Source organism: Centroberyx affinis, unplaced genomic scaffold, assembly GCF_046629955.1.
Source record: "Centroberyx affinis isolate AG114_WGS23_722 - 3 ecotype Tasmania unplaced genomic scaffold, CSIRO-AGI_Caff_v1 ptg004634l_1, whole genome shotgun sequence".
NCBI lineage: Eukaryota > Metazoa > Chordata > Actinopteri > Beryciformes > Berycidae > Centroberyx > Centroberyx affinis.
The window spans coordinates 39,651-57,271 of record NW_027282238.1 but is presented as its reverse complement, the minus strand read 5'-3'; the positions used below and the strand labels follow the sequence as shown (position 1 = coordinate 57,271).

Sequence of the window (17,621 nt, the reverse complement as noted above, 5' to 3'; positions counted from 1 at the left end):
TTTCAATTGTGAGTGAGCGCACTCCATGGCGGGAGGCCTCGCTAATTGGACCTGGAGAGGTTGAGGCCGAGCCGAGGCGGCCCTGTCAGGTTCCACTTGGGCTCTGAAAGGGAGCGTGGGCCGCAGCTCTCATTTACAATATTGGATGGTGATTTGTAGTAAGAGGTCTGGGAGCTGTTTGCCTCAGCCCACAGTTAATGAGAGGGAAAAGAGCAGGCAAAAGTGAACAAGCAGGAACACTTCAAGCAGGAAAGTGAAGGTGGATGAAATACAGGTTTGCTGGAAGGAGAGGGGGAGAGGCAAAAGGTGAAACAGAAGGCGGTTGTTACCACTGGGTTATGGAAATGTAACCCGAATCTATTATTTAACATATTTCACACAGGAATATACAGATGTGCTGTGTAAAAGTGGCTGCTTTCACTCTTAGTCAATGCACAGATGACGCTTTTCTGACACTGATTTGACGTGCTGGGCGGTGCCAGAGCTTTCGGCTGCCACACCCACGAAATAGGCAACACATTTTGGAGCTCTAGCCACATTAGGAAGGCAATGCAATAAGAAAATCAACTTTAATGCTTGTTATTTAGCAAGAAAATGAAGAAAATGAACATATGCCATGATGTAAAACATGCAAAATTCAGTGTGAGATGCAGTACATTGGCTAACTAAAAGAAGAGAAAGTCAGTTTAGGTCAAGCTTGCAGCAAGTATGCGACCCAGTAAAGTTCTCTAGCCTCTTTCCTTCAGTGTCAGATTTCCCAACTGAGAACAAAACAGATCCCTCTGATCTAATTGTGCCTGGCCAGGATTTTTGTCTGCATGACACCCTGCAGATAACAACTACAGGAATAGTCTGGTGCCTTTCTTCAAATAAATCAGCAGAAATGACTCATCGCAGGGTCAAGACGGCAATCTGAACCATTAGTACAGTATCATAGTCAGTGAATCGCTAATCCATTCACAAGTCAGCAATTTTCTGCAGGCAGATACTTTTAAAAGTGCACTAGTTCTAATGTACTATCACTAAAACTGACCATCTAATCTTGTATGGAGAATTACATAATCTGTTTTACAATGTGCTGCTGTCCTTTAAAGCTTGGCTCATTCGTTCTGCAGCCAACATTTTATACACTTTACCAGCAGATGGCAACATGATGAGGGATGAGAGGTGTCACTGCGCCTCCTGGAGGCCAAACAGAGAATAGCTGTTCAATTCCACATATGTTATTTGAGACTGGTTGAGGTAATTTAGAGGCAGTTCCAAACTACAACCTCACCACAGGTCACCACTCCAGCAAAAAACCCAGTCGTGAAAAGTCAGTCAGTCACTTTTACTTTTACTAAATTGCAATTGTTGTGCATTTTAGCTACAGTATCCTTTATCCTGCCTCAAACACCAGTGAATCCAGTCTAACTAGACCAGAAACACGCTGACCTGTGCCTCAACGTATGCCAGGTGCTGCTAAATTAATTTGACTGCATCTATACAGTATAGACCTATTTAGCATATACCAGTGTCTCATAGGCCTTATGTTACCTTGCTCACACAAGGGACTTACACAACCAATCACACTACTGAAAAGTATAAGAGACATAAGCTGGACCAATCAGCATGAGCAGAAAATGGTATTGAGGAAGATGATTGTTTTTACGACTGTTTTACTACCTGTAAAACAGTCGTAAAAACAATCCTGCTCTAGGCCCCATGTGTTAGAGTGTTAATACTGGCTTCTTCTGTGGGGAGCTGAACTATCACTGCAGGGAAAGATACCAAGGAAAAGACAGATTACACTGCTCTTTGCACACTGTTCTCTCTCTGTGTGTATGGCTGGAGTGGACCGCTCAAACCTCACCAGCCACATTCATTTTAAACAGTGATAAGATTGCTATAAGATGGCTGTGTCCAGTTGTGGAAAATTAATGGATACCTTCCAGCCAATCAGAATGCAGCAATCACTCAGGCCATGGTAAAAGGGGAGAGATACTGTATTTGTTCTATGTTTTATTATTTCTTTTTTTAAATTTATTTGCCTCTCAGAGATACAGTATGTCACTGATACACAACAGAGAGAAATTAATGAATGCAGCATATTTCCCGGATTCTTGGGGAGTTTTACCTATACATTTATACTTACATTAAGGGCAATTGCTCTTATGGAAACAGTAGAATAAGATTCAATTCCTAGATCCTCAATATCAGAAGCAACCAACAATAAGCAGTGCAAGTGTAAGGCATTCCTGACAACACTCCTGTGAGAGAAGTGCTAGTAAAACAAATTGAAATAAGAGCTCAGGTTGTTGTTTACAGGCATTGCCAATGTGAGCAAATCTTTCACATCCTTAAAATACATGTAAGACACCTTCAGCTGTCACATGCTGTTGTCTCAAACACTGAGTCAGTCAGTTTGAGAGTGAAAAAAGGTAGAAAACATGAGAGAAAATGATAAAAAGTCAGTAAGGGGATGATTAGTGGGGTTTTTACGAATATAGAGCAATTATAGAGTGGGATTTAAAAACAGGACATTTTAAAATATTTGATTTTGCAGAATAGCAACCTAGTTATAGAGGCATATTTTGGTATTGTGAGCCAGATTTGGCCTTTTTTTGCTGTTGACTGTAGCCAGTAAAGACCCAGAGTTAAAAGCTCCCGGTCAGACTTGTCACAGCTAGATTCAGCTTTTGATATAAAATCCATACCACACTCCAGATGAATCAGCAGTGAAAAACACCGACTGTCCCAGCACTTATGCCTTCTACTAAAAAAGCTGTAACTCCCCATTCCTCGCTGTCCTCTTTCTCATTTTCCCTTGCTTTCCTTCTTTTTCGCACCTCATCCCTCTTTCTCTCTCACCCTGCTGCTCCTTGCTCACACCGTGATACATAATTCATGCAAAAATACCAGATTTTGCAGGGTGTTCTGGTGGCTCAGCAGACCGAGACGCAAACTGTGTATTTTTTTTAGTATTGTGGATGTGAATCTGGTTGATGCCCTTTTTTTTTTTTGCGTGTCACCTCCTCTCTTCCCCATGTTTCCTGTCGCTTGCTGCTGTATGCTGTCTGGCAAAGCAGAAATTTCTGAATAAAAAAGAAAAATTGTGGATTTCTTTTGAAGTAGAATCACCATCAGATTCATCTCAGTTGCCAAGTACAATAGAGGTACAGAAATTTGTTTTGGTGACATCAACAAATAACATAGGAGCATAAGCAGGAATGTAGTGGAGAGTAAACCCAGCTAAGCTCCTTTTACCTTTACTTTTAACTTTTTGTTTGTGCACAGCAAATTTTCCAGTGTGAATAAGTGTTGGTTTTTCAATGACAATTAGTTTGAGTTGACGAGTTGATTTGAGAGCTGTTTGTTCACTCATAGAGCTGATATTTGCTCTGGGGCGGCTGTTCAAAACCTACAAAGTGTTCAATTAACTCTGATGGATGTGGATTTATATAAATGCTGGCATAGTGTTGACTTTTAAACTCTCAGAGTTAAATTAACACTGACAATTTTGCTGTGGTAAATAGAGTTTACCTAGCTTTTCAGGCTGATTTCCATAATACTACAGTAAGTAGTATTATGTTATATGAATATAGGGGAAAAAACATGAATTAATGCTTTTTGGCAATACAGTAGGCATGGGACGATGTATCGAAATTCAATATATCGCAACACAAAAATGTGACAATACGTATCATGGGGCAGAAAAATGAATCGCAATATTAGCTCTCCACTGAAATTATATTATTTGCACTTTGTAATGACATTTTTAAATTGTTGTTTACATTCTAGCAAGCCAATGCCACCGCTAGAAAGATTTATGGCTCAGAAATAAACATAATTCTGCACGGTCACACTTTGTTATTATTGTACTTCTATTTATTACATCGTATCGTGGTCGTATTGAATCGTGAATTTTTTCTTTACATTGGTTGTACTGTATGATGAACACTTACTGGAGTTCATAGTTTAGCTGCTTTTTTTCATTTTCCACTACATAACTGAACATAAGTATATACAGGCACACATGGTACAGGAACATCAGCTTTTAACTCAAGGGGACAGTGCAAAACATCCAGCAACTATATATAGATTTACACACATACATACATACATAAATACATACATACATACATATACAGTAGAGCTGCAGCTGTGCAGAGTGTCCAGTAGTGACACTGTGTATTGTAGGATGGCTGTACTGAGTCGGATGGAAAGCAAAAAATAGATTCCCACATGAATGAACCCTTGTCAGGGTTGCAGTAGCGAAGCTGCTGGGTGGATCAGATGGGTGTAAGGGCGGCCCCCGGGCGCCCCAGCCACAGAAACACATCTCCAGTCCCAGCCAGGCGCAGTCCCAGATGGGTCCCCCTGTCAACACACACACACACACACACATACACACACACACACAAACACACACACACACACACAGCTTCAAAAGATCCGCTCAGACAGTGTGCGATTAGAGGAAGAAAATAGTTTGTTATTCATTTGTATGGAAATTGAATGCATATGCTTCAGCACACACACACTTGCGCACACACACACACACACACACACGCGCGCGCACACACACCTCTGGTGAGCATTTATACTGTAAGAAGTCACTGCAGGGTCGCCAGCAGTGCCCCGCTTAGTTTAATAATTGTTTGATTTGCATTTGTTGTTGGTAATTTTTCCGCTTTTTACATCCTGGGGTACTCTCTGTGTTAATGTATGTGTGTGTGTATGTGTGTGTGTGTTTCCATATGTCTGTCACAGGGACCAACATACAGTATTTTCACAACTGAGCCATGAAAAAAAACAACAACATAATGCTCAGGGGGATTGTGGGAAAAAAAATAAGGCAAGACCTGGACCTGGAGGGGCTTAGGTGATGACACTGAAAAAATATGTCTAGCATGTTTGTAACACTTTATTAACACAGCTCCTGTTTTTTTTCATAGAATACAATGTAATTGACTGATGTGTCAAAATGTAACATTTTGACACATCAGCTGTTCCTAAAATTAGGCCTGACCATTCAGCTGACCTTGACTGAACACTTGCTGGTCAGATTGTTGGAAGTGCAAATGGAGCCAGTGGCCATTCTCCTTTCTGCTCAAACTGAATAACATTTCATAATTTACCATGTATTTTATTTGAGTGTAATTACTGCAATTACAGCTACAAGAAGGCTGTAATTTGAAAGGGAGTATAGTATAGTACAGTGTTTTTCAACATGGGGTCCGGGGACCACCAGGGGTCCTTTAGGGGGTTCCAGGGGGTCCCCAGCAAATTGATGAATTGTTAAACTTCAGCACTATTTAATTTACAAGAACGCAATTAGAGAATGTAGAAGAATGACTATTTTGATCATATTTTCACTGTTATCTCTCTACCTATAATAGTGATAGTCATGGAACAAAAAATCATGTCTAACAATAAAAATATTCTCAGATTTGGGTCTGAGAGACAAAATCTCATCAAATGGGGGTCCGCTGCTCTGATGTGAAGTTGTGAAGGTTGAGAATCACTGGTATAGTGCTTGACTATTACAGGATAATGACTTAAAACATGACACACGTTGATGCTGGGCGGTGACAAAACCATGCAGTATACACTAGTATCTAAACCTTTACATGCTTTCCTAACAAAACCCCTTGTCCTACAACATGGCTTTCTAACCATCTTACATTCGTCAAGTCAAGCCTTCTTGGGGACAGGAGGCTGTTTTCATCATGTTTTCCGTGCTTACGACCGACAGTTGTGTTTTCGCCACTCATGCTTTATGTACTTTATGTACTTTATGAGTGTAGCGTGGTTGTTCTGGATCATGTTTGTGCCTTCGACTGAGTGCTCTCCGCCAACGTACAGTAGGGATTGGAAAGAGAGGGGGACAGAATGTAAAGCTTTGTGTGACTATTTGTTTTTTAATGAGCTTTTTGTCTGTGTGGGGAGGGGAGTGTCTCTGTGTGTGTGTGCGGGGAGAGGGGGTGTGTGTGTGTGTGCATATGTGTGCATGTGTCCTCTCATCCGTGTACATATGTGTGTGTGTGTGTATGTGCATGCATGCTGTATATGTGTCTCTACCATATGCATGAAAGCAAATGGATATATTTAGTATTTGTCTGAGCAGCAGTTTTCTCGTCTCCCGCGGTTGAAGAGCTATTCGGTGAAAATGTGTTTTTCTGTTATTAGGAGGCATGTAGCCATGTGAATAATGCATCGTGAACACCGCCTCTTTATGGCAGCATATACAATAATGTTCAAGGCCAGGCGGCTCAGAATGGGACCATAATGTGTTGGACCGTAGACTGTTAAATATACATGAGTGGTGAAGGGGCTTGCTTTGTGAATAGCATTAACTATAGCGTTGAAAAGCTAGATTTCTAGAACTAGACAAGAACATTTTCATGTTTTAGCACGCATAGCTCTCAGGTGAGTCACCCGCCCATATTGGGGTTATTCAGGTGTTTGTAGGGATTAATACAGCAGGCGGTTTCAGCCAAACAATCTGATTGGTCAAAGACCCTTGAAGTGTGGCTAGACGTGTTTTGTTGATTGGTGGTAATCTGCGACGTCCTCATTTTTTTAGGTTTTGGTAAGATCTTTGGTGCTGAGCGTTCATTGCTCTTGCACTTCCCAGAGATCACCTGTCAATCAAACAGCGTGTCCAGTACTGTGACGTCTTGTTCCTTGGATTTGCTGTTGATAAAGTTTGAGCGAAAAGTGGTTTGTTTGGAATAAATACTGTATAAGAAGAAGCAGAATCTCAAATATTATCACTGTAAGATGTTCTATTGTTGTAACTCTTGGTTGTGTTTATGTTTATATAACCCTCTTTTGATGTTTGTTGTATGTATGTTTTGCTATGGTTTTATTTATTTATCTTATAATTATCAATGATGATCCATTCTAAGTCTATGGTGAATGGACTAAATTTAGAATCGGTGTAGACATGTTTCTGGCGTGTTTCAAGATGTTTCAAGATGTCCAACACTATTCAACTTGTTGTTAAAATGTTGGGGAATGTGCGGAAGTTTACATGTTAAGAGTTCTACAAAAGCAAAACACCACTTAAACTTTGCTGGATGACAAATCAGAGCAAATCTCTCCAATGACCGTGCTCTCTTCATCTCACTCTTGAAAACAGCCCTGCCTCCTCCTCTCTCTCCCACACTATAGTTTTTGTTTCTCTGTCTGTCTGTCTGTCTGTCTGTCTGTCTCCACTTTTTCCCCTCATGCTTTAAGCATTTCAAAAGGTTTTTCTTTTTTCCAATAATGCATACATTACTTCTAACAGGGTAACTGTGTAGCGATAAGGGCTTGAATGCACCGCTTTTCCCACAATGCTCAGGACAGGATAAGATCTCTATGGAATTAAAGTAACACGCACACACATACACACACATACACACACTCACACACATACACAAATACATAAGCACACCCCTTCTTTCCCCTTGTCACGATGTGTGGTTGTAAGTGTACATAGGTACTATATTATGCCATTGAGTGTCATTTAATATGCTCAAGGTATGCTACATGTCCATGCACCTCGGTCAGCACTATGCAGACTGATGATGCATAAGTGAATTAGACTAACACTTCAAAACACTGAACTGTGCAACATTATGCCTAAACTGAAGTAATTTCTACGCTGAGAGAAGCCTGTCTGATGAATTTCCCAGATCCCAGCAGCTGTTTTATGTGGGATGGGATTGAAAAATGACTATAACAAGGAGTGTGATCCTATCAAAAAGTGACATTATTTTCAGATACTAACAGCCTATGGGCAAAGGTAACGCCCACACAGCCCTTCTGAATTGTATCACTTTAGAAAATGCTCCCTAAGTTTAATTTTATTACACTTACTGAATATTAAGAATGCTCAAATCTTGTAGTACTAGTGTAGTACACACCAGTGACATTTAATAAAAAAGGACACATTTGTAAATATTGCTGTCACTCCCTTTAAGGTGCATTTTATCTATCTTTGCAACACGTTGAGTGGCGGAACTTTGCGTTACCTGCACACCTGATTCAAACCATCACCTCCAACAATCGTTCAAACAATATTTACCAAGCTCCATTTGAGCCAAAGTGCAAGCTTTTTATTATGACTGTGCAGATATACTGTAAGCTTCTTTTAACTTACTCCCAGGTTTTTATTTCACAGAGAGTTGGAAAATGAAAGATGTGGCTTGTTGCTAAAGAGGGGGGAGGGGGGTGGGAAGGAGGGGGGATTGGATAAGAATTCCTAAGGACTCTCACACATAATCTCACACGTCCTGGTTGCCAGGAGGTCGTCTCAAGCCTCCCGTGTTTGGAGGGCCTGGTCCTAGAGTTTATTATGATAATGACTGGTGGAGCCCTGCCATCAGTGTGTTTCCCATTGTGGAGCTAAGCTCTCCGTAATCTAGATGGAGGCATTCAGCCGCTTGGAATGCGTACACTAGACAGATTTACGGTGGCTAAATATAGGCTATGCTAAGGATTTGAATGCTAATGATGATGCTTGAGGTGTTTCTTACACCTGTGGGCATTGAAATGAGTATGTGATGGAGTATCTGTTGACTAAGTTTAGTTTGGTTTTCATTTTGTTCAATTCCATGCAGATACAGTGATCATATTAGAACAAGAGTGGTGTGCAAGGGAGGTTGAGAAAGCCTCTGAAATATATAATATATATAATTATATATAGATAAAAAGGACAGTATGGTAATTTCCAGCAATATCTGCACTTGCCATTTATCTCACTCAAAGAGAGATCAGTCTTTCCACTGTTTACCTTCTTGCTCCTGTACCTTTGCCAAACTTTCTTGCACTTAACAATTACTTCCTGGCACTTAAACACTCATTTTTAGCAGACACTCTTACCCTTTCCAATTTACAGTACAATGAGTACATCAGTAGAATAAGTTCACATTCAAGTATCAGCAACATTGCCAGCAAACCAATGAGGGACAAAATCAGTGCGAGAGAGAAAATGCCATGGCAGTAAAATACGCTTCCTATAAAAGCACTTAAACACTCATAGACCAATTAATGAGACAGATCTTTTCAACAAGTTGGCCTAAGTGGTTAAGTGTGCAGTAAACCAACAGTTTTCATGCACATTTATTCCCTGCACTTTGCCAGCACCTCTAAGATCTACATCGATGCACAAGACACGGCGCTGTTATTAAAATATATTGCAGTCTCATCATGTAATATTCATGTATCATCAGCAACGCAGTAAAGAGGCGCTAGTGGGGAAAGATTTAGAGCCAAGCCCGAGAGTTGGTGTTTGTGCGCTCTGGCAGAACGCCTGGCTCTCTGCTTCTTGTCATTATGAGGTTCTTCAGTTTTCTATCAATGATTAAAATCTGAGTAATCAATCAAACCCGTCTCTTCCCTCTGCTTCTCTTCTCTCTGACTCATCCTCCTCTTCCTCTCCCTCCTTCCGTATCTCTTTCCTGCTCTAACACCCATATTTCTCTCCATCTTCCTCTCCTGCTTCACCCTCTACAATCCCCCTCTTTCTCCCTGCATCAACTTCTATCCCTGCTCCCCTCTTTCTCTCTCCTATCTTTCCTTTCCTTCCTCTTCTGTAGTTGGTGCTACCAGAATACTCCATCCATGGCCTCTTCTGCATCATGTTCCTGTGCGCCCAGGAGTGGCTAACTGTGGGCCTCAACATCCCCCTGCTCTTCTACAACACATGGAGGTAACTATCCAATCCACCATAGGCGTGTGTGTGTGTGTGTGTGTGTGTGTGTGTGTTCTTGTATTTCTAGGCTTATGAGGATCAAATGTCATCACAAGGATAGAGAATAGACTGTAAAAAAAAGATGGACGTAGTGAGTGTGACGTCACCCATTGGTTTCTGAAGGGCCGTTTTGAAGCCTGGAGATTGTGTTTATAGTCGGTGCCATGTTGACATTTTTTGGAGCCGGAGCAGCCAAAGTGAGGCTGAGGGTGGAGTTTGGGACGTCTGCAGAGCCACATCACCGCCTAATGTTGGCCCAAAATCGGCGACCTGTCGATCAAATCGCCATATGGCACACATTAGAAGAAGTGAAAGCTACTGAGACCATAACCATGTTGAAAAAATGTACTGACTCTATATTTTTTGTGAGAAGTTGGGTTGTTGTCCCACTGACTTGCATGAAGTTGGGCGGTTTGGAGTCTTTTTGGAGCCCATAGCGGACGTTAGGAATTGCTGTGACCTTCAGAGTTCACCTGTGGTTTTGGACGCTTTGGATAGAGGGATGAGGAAAAACATCCAAAGTGAGGACATTTTTTGCCAGTCCTCACTATTTAAGTGGCTATTTTAGGGTTAGAGCTTGGGGTTAGAGTTGGCAGGTAAGGATTAAGGTTAAAGTTAGTTCAAGATCATGATTTGGGTTTATGATTAGAATTAGGATTAGGTTTAGGTTAGGGTAAAAGGTTAAGGCTAGGCATGTAGTGGAGAAGATTAATGTTTGCTGATTTAAATTAAAAAACCTTCATTGAAAAGCTGCAGATGACATCAATACACATCTGATGGCCCTGAACGGCAATACTCAGAAATTGGGTCACCTGTCAAAGATCTCCAGTTCTTTTTTTGATTTGTTTTTTTTTTTTTTTGTCCTTTCTTTCTGTTTTTCGTCTTTGCTGTTCTTCTTGTTGGTGAGGTTTTGACGTGGATCACTGGCAGGCTGCGCTTGATTGGTTTGTGCTCAGCTGGTTGAAGTTACACAGTGAGGGGAGGGGAAAAAAGACCAGAATAAGAGGAGGAGATAAGGAGAGAATAAAGAGAGATGGGGAGAATAGAGGAGAGTAAAAAGGAAGAGGAGAGAAAACGAGAGAAGAGAATATACAAAAAATTAGGGTAGGAGAATAGAGGAGAGGAGAAGGGAATAGATCAGAGAAAAGGAGAGGAGAGGAGAGGAGAGGAGAGGAGAGGAGAGAAGGAGCATGGAGATGAGAGGAGAGAGGAGAACCAAGAAGAGAAAAACATCTTGCTGTCTCATTAATTGGAGATTGTGCCAGATGCCCACTGGCTACAGATGCTGCTCCCTGCACAGCTGAGAGATGAGAAGACAAGGAAAGAGAGGAAGGGAGAGAGAGAAGAGAGAGAGAGAGAGAGAGAGAGAGAGAGAGAGAGAGAGAGAGAGAGAGAGAGAGAGAGAACAGAGATGGAGAAAAGGAAGGAGAGAGTAGCAGGAGGCTGTCCATGATGCCTCCTGCTACTCTCTCCTTCCTTTTCACAGTGAGGCGAGAGAGAGAGAGAGAAAGAGAGAGAGTGAGTGATGGGGGAGAGATCTAATATTGACAAGGTGATTTAGAGGAGAGGGAAGGAGGAAAGGAGGGAGGGAGGGAGGAAAGGAGGGAGGGAGATAATAATGAGGAGCTGAATTAACACAGAGAGACTTTGGGGTTTACAGGGTGAAAGAGAGTGTGCATACGTGATCATAGCTACGTAGATGGGTGTGTGTGTGTGTGTGTGTGTGTGTGTGTGTTTGTGAGTGTGTGTCCATGCGATGCTCTGCAGAGTTCACAGATGCTCCTTGGGGCTGATTCAAAAAGCCAGATTGCCCAGTTAGCCTGCAAAATGCTCAAAATCTTCACATGTAATTCCTAGTGTTTTGAATAATTTGTCAAAATAAACTTGTACATTGGTTCTGACGGATGTCTTGGAGCCATACCAACTGGTGATTTCTCATCAGGAGCACGCTTAAGAAGTTATTTCATGTCCGTTTTTAGAGTTTGTTGGTTACCCGAGTAATCCAGCTGCTTGACATACACCCCTCCCCAACACACACACACACACACACACACACACATACACACACACACACACACACACACACACACACCCTTCTCCCCCGGGACTGTATCAGCTGTAGCTTTGGTTTACAGGCCAACAGTGATATCTCTGCTGACCCCCTGGCAGGAATGACAAATAGGCACCACCTATGTTTAGACTGGCTCAAGGTGTGACACAGCAACATGCAGGTCTGCTCTGTGTGTGTGTGTGTGTGTGTGTGTGTGTGTGCGTGTGTGTGTGTGTGAGAGAGAGAGAGAGAGAAAGAAGTTTCAAATGCTGGCTATAGAAAAGTAGCTGGGGCAGTGGTCTATGGATTGGGTCCATCTGTCCAGTGTGATATGTGAAACTTGAAAATTGAATGGTCATCAAGTTGTTCTTCTTAGGTCCTAAAAAGTTGAGATTTTGGAGATGCAAGGTTTTCGCCCGAGTGGGACGTCATGTTTTGTTTCTTAAAATCCTTTGCCGGATTAATAGCTCTCACAATGTGCGTGGGTGTGCGAAGGGAAGTTCCAAGAAAGACTGGCTGAAGCAGTTTCTTCTTGTGTGTGTGTGTGTGTGTGTGTGTGTGTGTGTGAGTGTTTGGTTAGAATAGTCTCAAAGGTGAACTGCTTTCTGTCCGTGCATCCAGGTGAAGCAACAAGAGTGTGTTCATGCGTTTTTGTGTGTGTTGCCACGTGTTTGTTCAAATGCATATGTTTCTACGTACATGCTTACTTGTGTGTGTGTGTGTGTGTGTGTGTGTGTGTGTGTGTGTGTGTGTGTGTGTGTGATAATGCACATTAAATCACATGATTGGACAGTTTATGTTTTCTCTTGTGTCTCACCTTTTCTCGGGGGAGTTATGGAGCAATGAATATCAATAGTTTTATACTGAAATGTTTATAAGCTGATTTTATGGAATAGTTTGTTAACTATTAGCAAACTATGTGTATCTCATTATCAGTCATTTGAGCATGTATCTTTTGTTGAAATACATGGGAATTATATATTAAGTGAATCATTACAAAACCCCTATATCACACTCAAAATACATTAAAATACATTCTCAAACATGATTGAATACATCATACATGCATGAGTCATCTATTGATCCCAGATAGACATCATGAACAACTATGTACATTGTAGTTAATTTATGAACAACCAGTATGTGCATGCATAAACCATTTATTAGCCTGACTCGTGAAAAAAATAGACCACATGCATAAAGGTGGCGGCTTCCTGGTTTGACTTCACACACCATTCAGTTCAAAACATCCAACATCACAGTTGAATGTTTGTGTATGTGAAATGCTCTAGGAGGGGCAGTGAGGACCGAATGACTTGAAACCAGGAGCCCGCTGTCTTTATGCACCTGGTCCATTATGTACATTATTTTACTTTAATATAATCCATCATTTGCAAAGAATCCAATTCATTTGTATCAGCATTGGGGTCAATTAAAGGCAAAGTTCACCCTAAAAAAATAACTAGAAGGGCACTCGGAGAGCGCAGACCTCCGCCAAGGTTTGTGCTATTATTGCTTGTTCGTGAGTCGGATCCGGATCCGCTCCAAAATTTAATGGGTTCTTCCTTGGCCCATGCTACACCCTTCCGCGAAGTTTCATGAAAATCGGGACAGTAGTTTTTCCGTAATCCTGCTAACAGACAAACAAACAGACAAACAGCACCGAAAGCATAACCTCCTTGGCGGAGGTAATTAACTGCAGGTTCAGTCAGTGTTTGTGAACATAAAAACGCTCTCACACAGCTGCAGACAGCAGAGGCCAGACCCTCTTGATGTCGTCTCACGGTGATTTTGTTTGAGTACATATTTTCAGTATGGCACATTTTCCATTTCCCAATTGTGAGAGCCCCAGTGAAATAAGTCTCATTTGTATGTAAAAGCTCCAGGAAACATCTTGTGATTCGACAAACCCAGTCTGCTATTTATCACCTCCAGGTTTTGCATTTTGGCGACAGTGCTGATTAGAGCTTTGCCACTTTTTTTTTTTTACATAGCTTCAAGACAGAGTTGTTTGTGTTCACAAATATTGATTATGCTAAAAGCAAAGCAATAACATATGCAAATTCTATTATAGGGTGGATTTTGTCTTCAAGTTTCAATTCAGTCAGCAGGTGATAAATTACTGTAATTTGAAAGAGGAAATAATGTAAACATTTTTTGACTAGAATAATTTGTTATGCATGGAAATTGTCATTTCCTGAACTGGCTGGATTTAGAAACAAAGAATGAACCCTGAGCCCTGATACCTGTATGACAGACCTGGGTAAAATATATATTTGAATATCCATTCAAATATTTGATCTTGGCATGGCGCCCTTTGTTTATCTTGCTGGACAATCAAACAAACTAAAAAAAAAAAAAGAATGGAAATGCCACTTGCAAGATAAGGCAAACCAAGCGCTCCTCATCGGGATATTTCCCCAGTTTCCCGCAAACATATTCAACTACGATTTCGCCCCGGGTCTGCTGCATGATGGTGTCCGCCTAACTCATCATGCCATCTTTTTCCATCTTATCTCCTTCCCCATTTCCTCCCATCATCTCCCCCGCCTCCCTCCCCCCTCCCCCCTTCCCCCGGGGTGTGGAACGGGTCAACTACCCGCGGTGTGGTCTTTGCCCTCTGTGGCAGGTACTTCCATAGCCCAACGGACACTAAGGAGCTGCTCTACGACCCGGCGTCCGTGATGAACGGAGACACGCTCAAGTTCTGCCTGAAGGAGGCCTGGTGCAAGCTGTCCTTCTTCGTCCTCTCCTTCTTCTACTATCTCTATTGGTGAGCCAGTGGCAGGCGGGTTGGGGTTGAATCGGATTACATGTGAAGGGATTACATTAATCTGATTAGGGTAAAAAAAAACTAACTAAAAAACTAAAAACTAACTAAAAAAGTAACTTTTGAAAAAAAAATATTATTACTCATACCAGAATTTGATGGGAAATGGTGTTTTGCATCATTTTACACATCTTAAAGTGATCTTTATTTGTATAGAGCAATAACAACTATTACAGCTTTCCAATTACATGGAAATAATGTGCAATAAACTGCAAATAAACGGTTTAACTTCTTGTTCTATAGATTTTGGAGTAATTTAAAAGCATCTGAAAGTAATTAGATTACTGAGTTAGAGTAATCCATTGGAATATGTTACTAGAATATGTTGAGAGTAATTCTGGGAGCAAGGAGCAGGGGGGAAAGGTTAGGAAAAGGCAGCGACTCTTTCAGTTACATCTACCTCATTCTCGTGAAACACTGCAATTTGACAGTAAAAAAGTAGGCCTACTATAAATTCTGAGCTGTTATTGGAGTAAATACTAATACTGTGAGGAACAGCTGAGATTGTGCATTGTCTCACATTTTCCAAATCCAACAGTCTGGACAGTAGATATTCACTCACTGAATCAGCTATCAACTTGTCTTACAGTATATTTTGTTACTGTCAAAATACAGTGCAACTACTAAAACAATGTTACTGAATAGGAATTTTGGTCTAGGATCATCAGCCAAGTCACATGACTAGGTGAATTTCCTTAAGATGTTCAGAAGGTTTCATATCAGTGTTGTTGTTTCATAGAAATTGCCACTAGCCTCCCTTAAGTATTTGTTAGTAATGCTAGTGCAAATCTATGGGTAATGTAAGCATTTCTCTCATAATCACATACAAGCCCTTTAGGCTACTTATTTTTTATTATTAGGCCCACTACTGCTCATGCAATACATGGTAAGGGCTTGCATGAGATGTTGAGAGAATTAGTTTCATTATTGACACGCACTGACATTGCAAACAAATGCATAGGTGGATCGCAGATGGATGGAACGGCAAAATCAAATAAAAAGTAACACTTTACTTTAAAATGGCCTTATTCCAGTGTATTAACCTATGGGAAAGTATTGTAAGTACACACTATTACTATGTAGGGATGTATTAAGGAAAATCTCCTTAATACATAATGTATTTACAACACTCAAATGTACTTTTCCATAGGTTATTACACAGGTTAATACACTGGAATGAGGCCATTGTTGCCAGTGTTACCAAAATACGACTTTGAATGTGCATAGAAAGGCTTTAGTGTGTGATCAAAAGTAGTGCAAGTACTGAAAAGTGCTAAATGTTAAAGTCTCCTTCACATCTTGCTTATTATACTGTATTTTTACACATTAGAAGGAGGTAGCTCTTCTGCTTTTGATAACATTTTTGAATTATTTGAATGAAATCGTTCTTAGCCTGTGCATTGTTACATAATTACATAAGCTCTCTAAAGTTTCCTAATGTTTCTGATAAAGTTTTCTGGTGTTATATGATAATCGTGCACACAATGTTACTGTCCATGTCTAATAACCTTGTTATTAATCATTACGGATTCTTGTTCCATGTGTTGTGTGGTTGTTGCAGTGTGTGGAACCTGGAAATATCCCTCTAATAGGTCTTATCAATGGAAACACTTAAAGGTACAATCCTTACCTTTTTTGCCCTTTTATTCTGTGATAGTAAATGGAGACAGGACAGTATTATTCTTGAGAAAATTTGACTTGATCCATTGCGGTCTCCCATATAGCCCCCACAGTCTTTGGCCCATTATACAGACTGAGAGAAATTGATCCATTAATGTGCCATGAGGGACTGTTGTGGCTATATGGCTCTTAGCCTTGAATTGAGCTTGAAAGATTTTTTTGGTGAAGCCCAGTTGCCTTATCAGCAGCAGTATTCTCAGATTATTCTTAGTTTGTCTGATGACTTGGCTACAAGTTTAAACATATAGCATTCTCCAACAGCCAAACTTTGCACTAGTAGCTCAGAAGATGATTTTTGATAGCAAATGATTCCCTAACCCAAAAGGATTGCAACTTTAACATGGAGTTGTTCTTGTATGTGTGTGATAATGCTGTGACTAAACATATCAACACGTAATGTCCCACCCTTGTAGACAAATTACATGCTAAACTGCTGATTGGTCTTTTTAGGTAATAGGTACTTTGTTAATTACTCATGACATGCTGTTAATATCTTCATCACAGCAATACCACACAGGTAGAAAAGCAACATCATGAGCAATGTTAATGACTGTTGTCATTATGCTATAATAATAGATGCTGTTTTTATGTGTATTGATACAAGTAGACATCTTCACAATTTATTTAATCTGGAATTGTATCTTAAAATCTTTTTTTCAAACAAGTTACAAACGCCTGCCAATGAGTTGAGACATTGTTTCTTGTTTTCATTGCAGTGTCACTTTTTTCAATGATTCTTGAAACAACCGTCAATATCTTGAAATAAGGAGCTCACCCCACTTTCAAGATAATGTGACTCATTTTAAGAACATTTTTGAAAGATTTGGCATTGGAAATGACCTCACTCCACTGGTTTTTAGCTTGTTTTATGAAAAAATATGATTTTAAAACTCAGTACTTGACTTGTTAACACGAAAATGGTTATATTTGAATGGTTGTTTATGCTATTTGATAAATCAAAAATAGTCTGAAATTTTATTCACAAGGGAAAGGTGCCTCGTTTTCACAGCTACAGCTGTCACTGTTGACAGAGGAAAGATGCCCTTACATTTTCAACATGAGATTTCCGCTATAGCCCTACAGTTACAGAGCATTATACAGCACAGCGATATAATCAATTGCATATTTCTGATGTTGTTTGAAAACTGTGTAACTCCAGATTTGACCTTTTTTATTTAAACATTTTTTTGCACATGAATTGAAATGTGACATGCCGCTTTATGTCCTGAGTTTTCTTAATAAGTCGACTGACAGCAGCACTATTCTTTAAAATATATTTTCTGAAAATATTCCGTAAGCTGTACACATTTATTCTCTTGACAGTACATCCACACATC

General features: G+C 40.4%; 1 protein-coding gene across 1 annotated transcript in view; it reads left to right on the top strand.

Moving 5' to 3' along the window:
- The window catches only part of LOC139665620 (protein cornichon homolog 3-like), a gene marked incomplete at its 5' end in the record, with an annotated part of 35,513 nt that extends 19,320 nt beyond the window's left edge, over positions 1-16,193 (top strand). Inside the window, 4 exons of the mRNA XM_071544701.1 lie at positions 9,570-9,682; positions 9,881-9,883; positions 14,404-14,547; positions 16,166-16,193. Coding sequence (XP_071400802.1) covers positions 9,570-9,682; positions 9,881-9,883; positions 14,404-14,547; positions 16,166-16,193 — 288 coding nt within the window. The remainder of the gene's footprint in view (positions 1-9,569; positions 9,683-9,880; positions 9,884-14,403; positions 14,548-16,165) is intronic.
- Between the last annotated feature and the right edge of the window lie 1,428 nt (positions 16,194-17,621).